At 33.4% G+C, this 14,406-nt stretch overlaps 1 protein-coding gene across 1 annotated transcript; it reads left to right on the plus strand.

Moving 5' to 3' along the window:
• Positions 1–412: 412 nt before the first annotated feature.
• Positions 413–7,871, plus strand: LOC128167733 (transmembrane protein 180-like). Its single transcript, XM_052833617.1, has 5 exons — positions 413–595; positions 3,748–4,682; positions 4,818–4,975; positions 5,201–5,284; positions 5,638–7,871. The coding sequence occupies exons 2-5, from the start codon at positions 3,810–3,812 to the stop codon at positions 5,948–5,950; spliced, it is 1,428 nt and encodes a 475-aa protein (XP_052689577.1). The 5' UTR covers positions 413–595; positions 3,748–3,809; the 3' UTR covers positions 5,951–7,871.
• The last annotated feature ends 6,535 nt before the right edge of the window (positions 7,872–14,406 follow it).

Here is a 14,406-nt window from a genome sequence, read left to right on the forward strand (position 1 = left end):
TTTCGAGTAGTTTTTTCAACCGGCAATGTTTGACAAGATTATCTATGCAGAACAAATAAATCGGACGATCAAAATGTATATACTAGTAGTGTCAAGAACATGAAAAAAAGTTAAGAAGTCTTTTCAGTGTTGGACTGACAATTGTTGATTATAGTGATAAGGGGCATAATTTGAAGACGGAGTGATTTGGTACGAGCTAACAAGAAAAATAAAAAAAAAAAGGAGAAAGAAAAATTGGTGAAAATTAGATTTGGTACAAAAGGTAGAGAAAAAGCAAAGATTTATTCACTGGATTACCTGTTCTTGAATTAAAATACTGCAGTTTGGCAGCCAGATAGCTGTCACCAATCGTAACTACTCGATCATTTCCGCTCGCGAAAAATACCGTATGTCGCGAACGGAAATGGCCGAGTTGTTACGACTGAGCTGTCACCGGGAAGTACGAACGATCACTCTGGATATGTTTACGTCCACGTAGTAGAATAATTAGTATACATTTCATGGAAAGTAAAGACAGATTAACAGCTTTATCAGTTGTTTTGGATGTTAAAGACTTGGAACCATCTTCCTTTGAGACCAAATTTTATAACATAAGGTAACAATGTTTAAAAGCATTGAATAAGCAACTGAGGAAATTCGCAAGAGTAATAGACAAAATGAGTTAACTTATCGGATAACTTATCCCGGTAGATTCTGATTTCTGTATATTTCAAATATTATTTCTTCAAGGCAGTTTTATCACTGTGCTGTGTCTACAACTTATGTTTGAATGACATTTTTTCGCCTGCGGTAGATTCAATAGAGAGGTTTAGCAAACCAACGTGTACGCGTACCCGTTGGTCTGCTTAACCTCTCTAATATAAACAAAACGATCATTTTACCCTAACCAATATTAAAGAGACCTATAAATCATACGGATTTTTTTTTTAATTCTACATGTGTATTTATACTAGTATGTCTTATAATTGAAAATCATTTCTACCATAAGGCTTTTATTTCTTAATTTTTTTCTATTAGATATTTATTTTTCAATGTTAGTGTTTCACGAGTCAAGTAAAAGAAGAGTTCTTTTTTATGTGCAGAGGGGGAAGGGGTGTTTGTTTTCACTTGGATATATATTTTAATTTTTTTTAAAGATTATTTATATAGATTTTTATAGATATGGGAGTAAATTCCATGGGTTATTCTGTAATGTTTGGGGGGGGGGGGGGGGATCCAGTCAACAATCACCTGTGCCTGAAACTGTTTTTTTTTTTTTTTAAATCTTCACAGAATGTTCTTCTTACTAGTAATGCAATCAGGATGATGGATTTAATCAAAGTACCGAAGAACTGACGGGAGTTGATTTTGTCGATGTTTATTTGATAAGACCGCAGAACATTAACTGGCAAGTTTGGAAATATACAGCTTACGTCAATTTCACCTGTTGCAGTCAAAACATTTGAATTGGCGGGAACAAATTGACACGGACGTCTGGGAAAACATTGAATTGAAACTGTAGTAATATATAAATAGTGCCTGTTTGGGTGGGTAACAGTTGAAATTGACATCCCAAGAAAACCATTGTCAACCGACGCGAAGCGGAGGTTGACAGTGGTTTTCGAGGGGTGTCAATTTCAACTGTTATCCTCCCAAACAGGTTCTATTTATTTTATTATACTGAATGTCTTAATTATAGGGAAATTAGGACTGCTTTAAAGTGCTTTTTATATAGAAACGACGTGAATTCTACGGCGAACCGTGCGCGCATAATTTACGCGCATGTAACAATTTGTTGTGTTACCCGTTGCCAAGTGTGTTGCTAACGCTGAGGGTAATAGAACGGATTATCAACTGCGTATAAACCAATCAGATTTCAGTATTTAACATGAAAGTATAATATTAAGAATTGTAGTTTCAATCTACCTCAGCGTTTCTAAACTTGCTACATAAGTAAATTTAGAAGCGATCGAAAGACATTTTATTTAGTTAATATCAGCAAAGCGACTAATTTTTTTAAATTTTATCAATAGGTATATATTCAGCAGTATTAGAAGATCCAAATTCAGGAGAGATTATACGCAAGGCAAAGCATTATCCGATGACTTAAGAGAATCAGTCATCACAAGTTTTTGTATATGCTAGATAAACAACGAACGCCCATATCTATTCTTACACATTCACTTAGCGGAAAAAAGGAATTTTATATCTGGGTAAAATTTTAATTCATTAAATCAAAATTTGAATTCTTCTTCTCTAGGATAAGGAATAAACCCTGATTTAACAATGGCCCCACTCGATTTCAGACTTGTAACTCTCTGCATGGGTGCTCCCTCGCTAATTTTGACAAACGATATCTATTTATATATGTCTACCCTCTATACAATAAAATCTATTTTAAAATCAAAATCAGTTGGTTTCATCCTATGGAGGGTAGATAAAGATATCGTTTGTCATTTACAAAATTAGCTGGTGGGCTCCTGTGATTCTCTGAAGACATCGGACAATGCTTTGCCTTGCGTATAATCTCTCCCGAACTGTGATCTTCTAATATATGCTGATTAATATTTTGTTATAAAATATTGATGAAATAATAGTTTCAATCCAATGTTTTCTCAGACGTCTGCGTCAATTTCATCCCACCAATTCAAATGTTTTGACTGTTACAGATGAAATTGACATAAGCTGTATATTTCCAATCTTGCCAGTTATTGTTCCGCAGTCTTATGTTATTTTGCAAGACAAGTACATGTAGTTTCTAATTTGAATTACGCACATTTCTATAATATGAAATTTTGGACTTTTTCGACAAGAATGTCGAGAAACCCCCATATGAATCATGTTAAATAATATTTAAAGATAAAATTAATTCAATTAAACTATGTATCAGTAATAGAAATATTTCTCGAAAATTGTATGGATCCAAGCAATATTGAACTCTAGTCTCGTTCAACCAAACGCTGACATCTCCGACAAGGATTTACGGCTCCGAGACAGCCGAGCGTCGAGTTGAACGAGACTATATTGAACTCTGGCGTAGGAATACATACGACTACAAAATTGTTCGTACCATTTAAAATCTGACTATTTTCAAGGTATTTATAAATAAGTTTCCTTGAAAAACAATGCTTTAGCATACATTACATCGAATTTATCAATTATTTTCAAAAAATGCAATAACTAAGTCTTGTCAGCAGCTATGATTTGCAGGCACGTAGCATCGTTTTTGAAAGTGAAAGTGGGGGGGGGGGGGGGGGCCAGACTCATCCAAAAAATCTTGACAAGCAAAAAAAAAAAAAAATTTAAAGTTTCCCAAAATCTTCAAAATCCTAATCCGGGGGGGGGGGGGGGGGGGGGCTGCCGTGGTATATAGCTTCTATTTCACTCCTCATTTCCTTATTCTCTTATCAATTTTTTACATACTACCAAAAAGTGGGGGGCCAACTCCATCATTGTTCAAATTTTTATAAGTAAATTTTAAAAAATTTGTTGCTGCGAGAAAAAGTGGGGGGCCAGGCCCCCCTGGCCCCCCTGATGCTACGTGCCTGACTTGTGCTGAGGTCCAAACACTGTTTCACTTTTGGTTTGTCTGAGTAACTGCATAGGAGAGTTGATTAAAATCAACTCCCATTAATGTATATTCTATGTAGCTGGTTACTAGTAAAAACATGCATATTATCAGAATGTTGATATGTTTGCCAGGTTATCATCATTTACATTCACGGAGGTAAATACAATCAAAATAACATTTCGTTTTAATAATTACAGATATAAAGTCGTGAAAGGTTGACCTGACATACCTTAAAGAAAGTAAGTAATTCAAAAGCATAATGGGTACACAAAGAAAGCAAATATTGGCTTACTGTGCCCTGGTTAGTGGATTTACTTTGCTGAGCAGTGCTTACAATTTCTACTACGTTAAAGTATTTCTGAACTTCTACCACATCGAGGAGTCCTGGTTCCAGTTTTCACAAGTCTTGTTTATGGTATGGAATGCCATCAACGATCCTCTGTTTGCATATTGTTCTGACAACAAAAACTTTAAAATCCTGAGAACTCGTCGTGCCATGATTCTGTACTCTGCTCCATTTTTCTGCCTCTCCTTCCTCGTCCCGTGGTTCCAGTGGAGTACAAATCCAGTGATTGTAGGCATCCATCTTATATTTGCGTTGTGCTTATGGGATACACTCTTTACGTTCATTGGTTTGGCAATGTGCTGTCTTTTCACAGAGATATCAAAAGACACAAACATCAGAATAACAATAACTCGTGCTGCACAGGTTGCGGCATTGTTTGGTTCTATCAGCGTGATGTTGCTAGAGCATGCTTCTAATGGCTTGCAAGACTTTAAAGCATTTCAGGTCACAACAGTACTTATAGCACTACTCAGCTGGTGTCTGATGTATTACTGTGGTAAGAATTGTCATACTCAGTACGATCTGCAACAAATGCAAGATGAAAACAAAGAAGCAGACGACGTTTGTCACGAAAAATCCGAGGGAGAGTCTTATTGGAAGCAGACATGGCAGATCGTCAGTGACACCAACTTCTTGTCATTTGTCATCACCAACTTCTTTCAGGAGTTCCATCGTACATTTCTTTATAATTTTTTGGCTATCTTTTGCGATCATTTAATTTCCTCAGATGAAATTAGCCCGTCAACTCGGAGCACTTTCTATGGCTTTGTTCCTTTTGCATCAAAGGTAAACAAATTAAATAGACTGCAAAGCTGAGCATTCCTGTCTTCTAATATATCTTAGTCTCTTAACTTGTTTTGAAAGATAATTTCCTTTTTAAATAAATTATTGGGTTGATTTTACAAAGATTTTTATCAACAGATTCTTGTGATTTCGACAGCTCCTATACTTCGACGCATTCCATACAAGAAAGTCATTCGAACCAATTTCATTTGGAAGATATGTGGAGGTGTTTTCATGTATTACATAGTAGGAAGCACACATCCATGGATATTGATATTATTTTTCTTTCTTGATGGGTCAGTGAAGTTCGTATTTGTAAGATTATATTTAGATACCATATGATGGCATATACTAATATCCGGGTATTTTTGCGTGTTGCAATTTAAATGCTCTGTATTTGAATTTAGAAACTAAAAAGTGCGTCAGAATAAGAGTTGTGATTCTTTACTCGAAATGGTGCTACATATTTTAGAAGGAATTGAAAATGTTTATATGATTCTTCTGTGGTTTTACTTTTGTAGGTGTTTTGCCAATGGAACATTTTCCTTGTTCAACATTCCTTTGTCGGACATTTCTGATGACAACATGAGGAAATACAACAGAAAGTAAGACTTTCGTCTGAGTCCAACGTCAAAACTCAAAAGTCACTAATGTTTTACTTAATTTAAATCATACTTACATGTTCCATTTTTAATACTTAAGAAATGATAAAGGTATCTGCGAACATGATTGGATATGTGTTTTACGTCTTATTCTTAAATATACCGGGTTTTTTTCCATTACCAATTCAAAATTAAAGGTATAATTTCTATAGGAGATTTTGATATAAAAATTCTGCACTGATAATAACAAATGTGTATATAAAGTATTATATCAATAAACATTTGCATGTTATGTAATTGTAAATGATAAACATTTGATACCATGTACATTTTTGTCATTTGATTTGCACTTACAGACACCCAATATCATCTATGGTGTACGGAACTAACGCTCTATTCGTGAAGCCTGCCATCTCTTTGTCTCCCATGTTGGCAGTGGCCATACTGAACAGATACGGATACAGTTATATACAGCATTCTAAAAACAGCCCTGTCCGGTCCACAGCAAGCACACCGTCCCCCGACCAACTGAAGGACCTGAAGGATGCTATGTTCTTCCTGGTGTGTTGGTATCCAATCATTATTGGAACCATACAGTTAATAAGTTGGTCGTATTTCAAAATAACCAACAGAACTGAAAAGGAAATTCAAGTGTCCTTAAACCCTTGATATGTTAGTGAAATAAGTCAGGTTACTTTTATCGTTTAACATATGAACATATCATATACAATAAGAACTTGATCGGATAGACGCTCTAATTTTAATTAGATTGTTTTCTGTCTTGACTACTATAACTTATTCGTCAGTCTTAAAATAATTAAGTGATGTCTATAGTAGGAGAGAAAAAACACATTTCATATATGAAATCGTAATTCCTATTACGTGGGCCTTCAGATTTCGTAATAAACTAAAAATGATGCAGCGTTAAATATTCTCTTCCCACAGACCTGTATACTTTGTATATATAAAAAATGTTAACTGGGGACTGTGGATCAAAATCAGGGCTGTATTGGTCAGACAGTAAGAATTTATGTAAAAATGAACTATTGGTGCTATCTAAGTTTTGGGATTGCAATGTATTTCTTCTTCAATTGTTAAGATCTCCTTAAATAACTTGTACTCCCCCCCCCCCCCCCCCCAATGTTTTTCATGCATTATTGTCAATTTCAGGTTTCTTTATATCCATTCAAAACCTTGTAAAAATATTGCACAAGTGGACAGTAAGACATACATTATATAATCTGGTCAGTATTTTATTATTAAATCTAGAGCTTTTTTTCCCTTTTGGTCTGAAAATGTAAGAACATGTGGTCTAAAATAGTATTATTTATAAAGAATCACTGTCCTTTTTGAAAACCAATGCCTCCTAGGTAAATTTTAATTATCTTTCAGTAAGATGTGAAAGAAATCAGTGTGGAAGAAAAACGTCGTCTTCAATCTTTTTTGCATCTTCACAATGTCAAGGTTTATAATGTTGCGTTCCTCCCATGTTGATATGGGGAACTTTTAACAAAGAGCTTTAACATTGTGAGATGTCGTTTATGATCGAAAATCTTTCTTACTGGTTTCACTCCATTGTTGTGTTCATTTTATTTCATATTATATATCATGATAGCGATCAAATGGATACTCTTCATGCATGGGATCATTAATGTTCAAGACTGTCCTGTTATAACAGTCAATAATTCTACCGGCGATTGTGTGATGTGTAAATGTAAGTGGTAAACATGGTGTGTCATATTGAATAAATTTGTATACATTTTTGATTAATTTATATATTATTATGCAGTGTTGTATTTTTATACATTTTTAATCAATAGTTATACTATTATGCAATATTGAATTTGTATACATTTTAAATCGACAGATATATTATTATGCAAAAGATAAAAAGTCCTGAATCTTTTAGCATTTCTTTCATGAGACAATCGAAAAGTAGTGTTAAAACACATTTCATTGTTGGCGACTTCAAATTAAAAGCTTTGAAGAAATTTCTAATCAAATAAATTATATTTAAATACTAGTAGAAGCTTAAAGCTGAATATTTTCTTAAACGAAAACGTTGACATTGACAATTTGAAGAATTTCCTTAAGAGGATTACGACATTGCACATATACATGTATATTGCTTTACAAGAATCACGTGTAACCTATTTGTACGGTTTAAACAAAACCAGGTAAATCGTTTTTTGTTTTCTTTGTTTACTGCTTAGAAGTAAAATGGCTTCTCTAAACAACATCTTGTTTTAAAGAAATTGAATATACTCAGGGCTTTATATCATTATATGTCATATATAGAACCATTTTAACAAGAGCTTGGACTTTGGATAGTTGTGTCAAACAGCAATGTGACGTAGGCCTGTCTATTTCATTGCTGGCCACTCAGCCATGGCTTTTTTGAAATCAGCAAGATTTGTTCGGCGTTTGAGCTAAGACTACTCAATCTATGCATATTTCACTTGAAACCAGCTTCATTTTAAACTTATTTTGATGCAGTAAATAGATACATGTAGTTGTGTCCAACCGAAAGTCCAGGGTCTTGTTAAAATGGTTCTAACGTTCAACACATGATAATAAAAGGAATACGCTAGTTCTTGTTTGTTTTAAATGATTACATTTCGATGGACCTTTCACAACTGCTTCCAATAAATTTTTGTGATTCATGCGGGATATGACAGTGGTTACGTTGCAGAAAAAATACATACCCCGCGTTGGCGTGTTATGTAACTTTTTTTTGCTCACCAAGACGAAGTAGGGGGGGGGGATCTTGTGCTATACCCCCGGCGTCGGCGTCCGGACCTGGTTAAAGATTTCGTTGCAGGTCCTGTATCTAAGTTATTACTTGTCCTACCTTCACCAAACTTGCATGGATGATGCATCTGGACCTACTTATGGACTTGTAGGCTTGGATGTTGAATCTGGGTCCTGAATTTCAGATGCTGGCCCATTGATAGCAATATCTAAGTTACTACTGGTCCTTACTTCACCAAACTTGCATGGATAATGTGTCTTATGATACTGATGCACGAGACAGCCTTGAATGCTGAATCTGAGCCATAGGTTCCGGATGCTGGAGAAGGTTAAAGTTTTTAGAGCTGGTTAAAGTTTTTTGAGCAGTTGCCCTCTAATGATTATAATTATCCTTGTTGCTACTGGTCCTAACGTCGAAAAACTTGCATGGATGGTATATCTTATGATACTGATGCACCGGACAGCCTTGAATGATAAATCTGAGCCTTAGGTTTCGGATGCTGGAGGAGGTTAAGGTTTTTAGAGCTGGTTAAAGTTTTAGAAGCAGGTGTTCTCTGATGATTTGTTCTTAGTTTTTTTTTTTTTTTTTTTATTTGCAATTTTTTGTAATTACATTTTTCACATTCATACATACACAAACACACATACCATAGATTATAAGTAATTATACTATAAAGTTGATACAATCAGGAAAAAAAAAAACTATATGACTTCTGCTCTAGATCTTGTATATATTAAACATCACAGAAAAGATTTTTCCATTCAGACCATATTGTATTATGTTTGTAAAAAGAAGAATTTCTAATTGCTAGACAACTTTCAATTTCATATCTATAAAGTAAATGACACATTAGTCCAGCAATGTTTGGGGTTTTTGTATTACAAAGACATTGAAAAATATACTGTTTGGTAAATAAAATTAGAAAATTAATGACTAAATTTGACTTTGAGAGAGGAGCCTCTCCGAATAATACATTGATTACATTAAAACCTAATAATACAAATTCAATGGCTCCCCAATCTAATTTCCATCTAGAGTGATGAAAGACTTCAGATGAAATTTTTTTTGAGCCAAACCATATAATTTTTGTTTTTGAGCTATTAACTTTCAACCCCGATATTTTTGAAAATAATTCTAAAGTTTCAAGAGCATTAAATAAAGATGAAGCAGAACCGTCAAGAATAAGGGATGTATCATCTGCATACTGGGATATTTTATGTTCTCTATCATACACAAAGATGCCTCTAATATCTTTATTTTGTTTAATTAGTATAGCCAATATTTCAGCACAAAGAATGAAAAGATATGGGGCTACAGGGTCACCCTGACGACATCCTCGCTGTATTTCAAACTGTTGCGACAGAAAGCCGCTTTGGAGAATAGCCGCTTTAAAATTTGTATTGAGAATTTTTACCCATTTGATGATATGATTTCCGAATCCAAAAAAAAGTAACACCTTATAAATAAATGACCATGAAATTGAATCGAAAGCTTTTTCAAAGTCAATAAGCATGAGTAATCCAGGGATATTCTTGACTTCTGTAAAAGACATAAGATCATAAATAAATCGTGTATTTTCACCAATGTATCTACCCTGTATGAAACCAGTCTGAGTATTAGAAATAAGTAAATCAAGAGTAGATTTTATCCTAAGACTGACACATCCAGATATTAACTTGTAAAAAACATTCAATAGTGTAATTGGTCGCCAATTTTTTAGGAATTGTCTAGGTTTGTCACCTTTAGGTAGGCATGATATAACTCCTAACCTCTGAGACACTGGCAATTCTCCACGTAAAAATATTTGGTTAATTGCTTTTGTTATATAGTTTTTAAGATCAGCCCAAAAGAACTTATAAAATTCAGCTGTGAAACCATCACTTCCAGGCGACTTGTTATTTTTCATGCTTTTTAAAACACTTAATATTTCACCTTCACTGAAGTTTTTATCTAAAATTTTAGATGTTGATTTATCTAATTTTGAAATATTATGAGGCTGGATAGTTGATTCTAAATCTATATCAGAAAGCTCATAATCTGCATTTTTAAAAAGATTCTCATAATAAGCTTTCACCTCATCCATGATTTCTAACTGATTATATAAACCCTAGTCTTCTCTTCTGATACTACAACTTTTTTAATAATTTTATTAAGAAAATTTCTTGACTCTAAATGACAGAAATATTTAGTAGGTTTTTCTCCTTCATCTACCCATTTTGCACGAGAGCGTATAAAGTGTCCTCGTAATTTTTCTTTTCTGAAATTTTCAAGAGCTGCTTGTTTTTCCTCTAACAATGAAAGATCAACTACATTACAATTTTCTAGCTCATTAATATCTGATATCAGTTGCTTTTCTATCTTGTCATTGTTCTTCTTCCTATAAGATGAATAAGAAATTGTCAAGCCCCTTATTTCCATGAGAAGAATTTCCAAAAATGCAGAATTATCTATGGAGTTTTTATATTGATCTTTAACTGACTGAATGACTTCTTTAACTTTTTCAACATAAGTTCTATCCCGAAGTAAATTATTATTAAATTTCCATAGCCCTCTACCTCTTAAAAAAGTATTAAATTTAAATTCAAATACAACAGCAGAGTGGTCTGACCTATACCCAGATTTGATCGAGACATTCTCAACAATATTTGAAAGATTTTCTGAAATCAATATATAGTCAAGTCTCCCTTGTTTTAATGGATTTCTCTTTCTCCATGTGTAAGCTTTTTTATCAGGGTTAAGAATACGATAGTAGTCAATCAGACATAAGTCGCTCATAATTTCTAGCAATTTTTCTTTAGCTTTTGGATTATTAACATGTGAATAATTCTGAGTGTCAAGAGTTTGATTGAGGGCTATATTAAAATCACCACAAAGAATATAATAGTCATTGTCAAACTCTAAAAAACATTCACGTACTTCTTCGAAAAAATCTGGACAGTCAGTGTTGGGACCATAAATATTAATCATTGTAACTCTATTTTCATCAATACTTAAATCCAAAGCCAATAAATTGCCATTACTGTCTTTCTTTTCTTTATGTAACTTTAATTCAAAATTATTGTTAAAAAAAACAGCAACCCCTCGTGAATTTGAACAGAGAGAATTAAAAATGCACCTATAACCCCATTGATTTTCAACAATAGTCTCAAGATCGGACGTAAAATGGGTGTCCTGAAAGCATATAATTGAATACTCTTTAGATTTGTAAAAATTCAACACATCTTGTCTTTTGGATGGAGTACCGAGTCCTTGACAGTTTACTGTTGCAATTTTGATTGTATCAACCATGATCTGATATGGAGACTAAACAGACATTCATACTACACATTCATACAAAAAGGCCTAAAGAAAAAAATAATTTTGTTCTTAGTTTCTACTGGATAATGTGTCTTATGATACTGACGCACGAGACAGGCTTGAATACTGAATCTGAGCCATAGGTTTCGGATGCTAGAGGAGGTTAAAGTTTTTAGAGCTGGTTAAAGTTTTTGGAGCAGTTGCCCTCTAATGATTATAATTATCTTAGTTACTACTGGTCTTAACGTCACCAAACTTGCATAGATGGTATATCTTATGATACTGATGCACCTGACAGGCTTGAATGCTGAATCTTAGCCTTAGGTTTCGGATGCTAGAGGAGGTTAAGGTTTTAAGACCTGATTAAAGTTTTAGAAGCAGGTGCTCTCTGATGATTAGATCTTAGTTACTACTGGTCCTAACGTCGAAAAACTTGCATGGATGGTATATCTTTTGATACTGATGCACCTGACAGGCTTGAATGCTGAATCTTAGCCTTAGGTTTCGGATGCTAGAGGAGGTTAAGGTTTAAAGAGCTGGTTAAAGTTTTAGAAGCAGGTGCTCTCTGATGATTAGTTCTTAGTTATTACTGGTCTTAACTTCACCAAACTTCCATGGATGGTGTGTCTTATGATACTGATGCACCTGACAGGCTTGAATGCTGAATCTGAGAAATAGGTTTCGGATGCTGGATAAGGTTTCGTTTTTTGGAACAGGTCACATGTTTAATGAATAATAGTATATACTCTTTCAAACTTGCATAGTTGATTAAACTATAATATAAATAAATCGCAGAGGTAGCTTGAGATGCAGAGCTTGATCTCCATTGTCAAGGATGCTAAAAAATATATCTTAGTCCTAACTTCACCAAACTTTCATGGATGGTGTGTCTTATAATACTGATGCACCTGACAGGCATGGATGCTGAATCTGACCCATACGTTTTTCTTTTATTTCGTAGATTGAATGCTGTTCAATGTAAAGGAGATGATTTGCTGATTTTCTTGTTTACATACGATTAGATTTTCAATCATAAAAATATTAAAAAAAGGCGAACATCAGCAAGAAAAAAAATTTCAATCTATAAAACTATCCTTTTAATTTTCTTTAGGACTTGAAAGTGGTTTCTATTTTACAATGATTGACAGATCTATATATGATTCTTTTTCGCACATAAACTGAAAATTTGTGTTTGGATATTATGTTTCATCTGGTATTGCTTTTGTCATCAAAAAGCTGTTGCAAATTTGACTAGATTGACTGTCCTTACCAATACAAATGTAAACAATTGTAACCGACTAATTTTACCAACATACTTTTTCTCTTTCCTATGATTTTCAAGTATGTGATATATGTATAGGTTCGGAGAGAGCGTTAATTCTATTTTAACATCAAAATGTTTTTGATTGTAGTTTATAGAGGATGTGAATGAAGTTGTCAAAATTGCAGAAGAATAAATAACCCGCTCTAGCAGTTTGTGTTAAATATTTCAACAGTGATCGTTAATTAACTCCATACCCGTATAAGCCACCAAAGACAGCATTACTTAGAGAATTTTTATCTCCTGTAAACAATTTTCAATTAGCAAGGCAAAGTTCTAAATCAATGAAATTCATTGTCTCTTAAATTGAGATTTGAGCTGAAAATTTTTATTATAATTTTTTGGAGTTGTTGATTTCATTTTTCAAAGTTTTTAATATATATATATATATATATATATATAGAAACACAATAAAATCCACAGTGGTCGGCAAGTTATAGATAAAAATTAAATAAGAAAACACGAAAAACGTTCAATATAGCTTAAGCGCTTTCATTTTAAGCTTCTGAAGATTTTAAAATGAAAGCGCTTAAGCTATATAAATATATATATATATATATATATATATATATATATATATATATATATATATATATATATATATATATATATATATATATATATATATATATATATATATACACACACACACACACACACACACACACACACACACACACACACACACACTCACGTGGTGAATGAATTGATATATTAGAAATGCATTTGATGCCAGTTTTATTTGTGAGGTTATTATTCTTTCATTATGAAAAAAGGTATGTAATTTCAAGTGCGTGTGTACGTTGTGAATGATAAACTAGATATGTTGTTACTTAATGTAGCTCATATATATTCATTTAATTATTTTATTATATAAATATGATGGAGCAGTTGGCAGTGGGTGAATATGGATAGAATCTTTTTCTATATCCTATATGCGATCTATATTTCAATTAAAGATTTTTTATGTAACCCGTAATTTTTGGATGTCGAGGATTTTGTTCCACGAAGTGAACAAAAAACGATTTTAATTATGTTGGTTCAGAATAACGATGCTGTAAATTTCATTTAGTTATTAGTAGTTATTAGTAGTATTGGTATTACCCGATTTGCTCTCTAACTGGTTTATAACAGATGAATAACTACATTCTGTACTTCTGTCTGACACTACACATACACATTCAGCATGCGGGGAAATGAAGACTGTACCGGATGTATGTCATCGTTACGAAAACCACCACGTTGTGCACTTGCGGTGCATTGTCTTATCCGTCTGTCTGTCTCTAAGCAACTTAGCTGGTCGTTCCTAAAAAGTTTCAAAATTGTAAAGAATCCTCGGTTCAGCTGCTATATAGACTGATTATGTACAATCATTCAAGCACATGAAAATTATTTATTGAATAGAAAAATAAACATAACGAAATAAATACCTACAATAGTACTGAATACTTCAGTAAGAACTAGATAATTAGTTTATTAAAAATAAAATGCAGAGCTTGTTATATATATTTATATATATAGTGAGCTAGGCCCTTGGTTCGCGTCCCCGCGAATTGCCGCGATGATAATGCATATAATGCATACGTTACATCAAAATATGCATGCGCGACAATCGCATTAAAACAGCCTTAAAGGCCACAGTCCTGTAATTTTTATGATTGAATAATGATGTTAATAGTACAACACCGAAAGCAACGGGGACGAATCGATGACCTACAGACGACGAGAAGCCCTATATATTCCACAATGTCCTAG

Source organism: Crassostrea angulata, chromosome 10 (assembly GCF_025612915.1).
Source record: "Crassostrea angulata isolate pt1a10 chromosome 10, ASM2561291v2, whole genome shotgun sequence".
In the NCBI taxonomy this organism is placed as follows: Eukaryota; Metazoa; Mollusca; class Bivalvia; order Ostreida; family Ostreidae; genus Magallana; species Magallana angulata.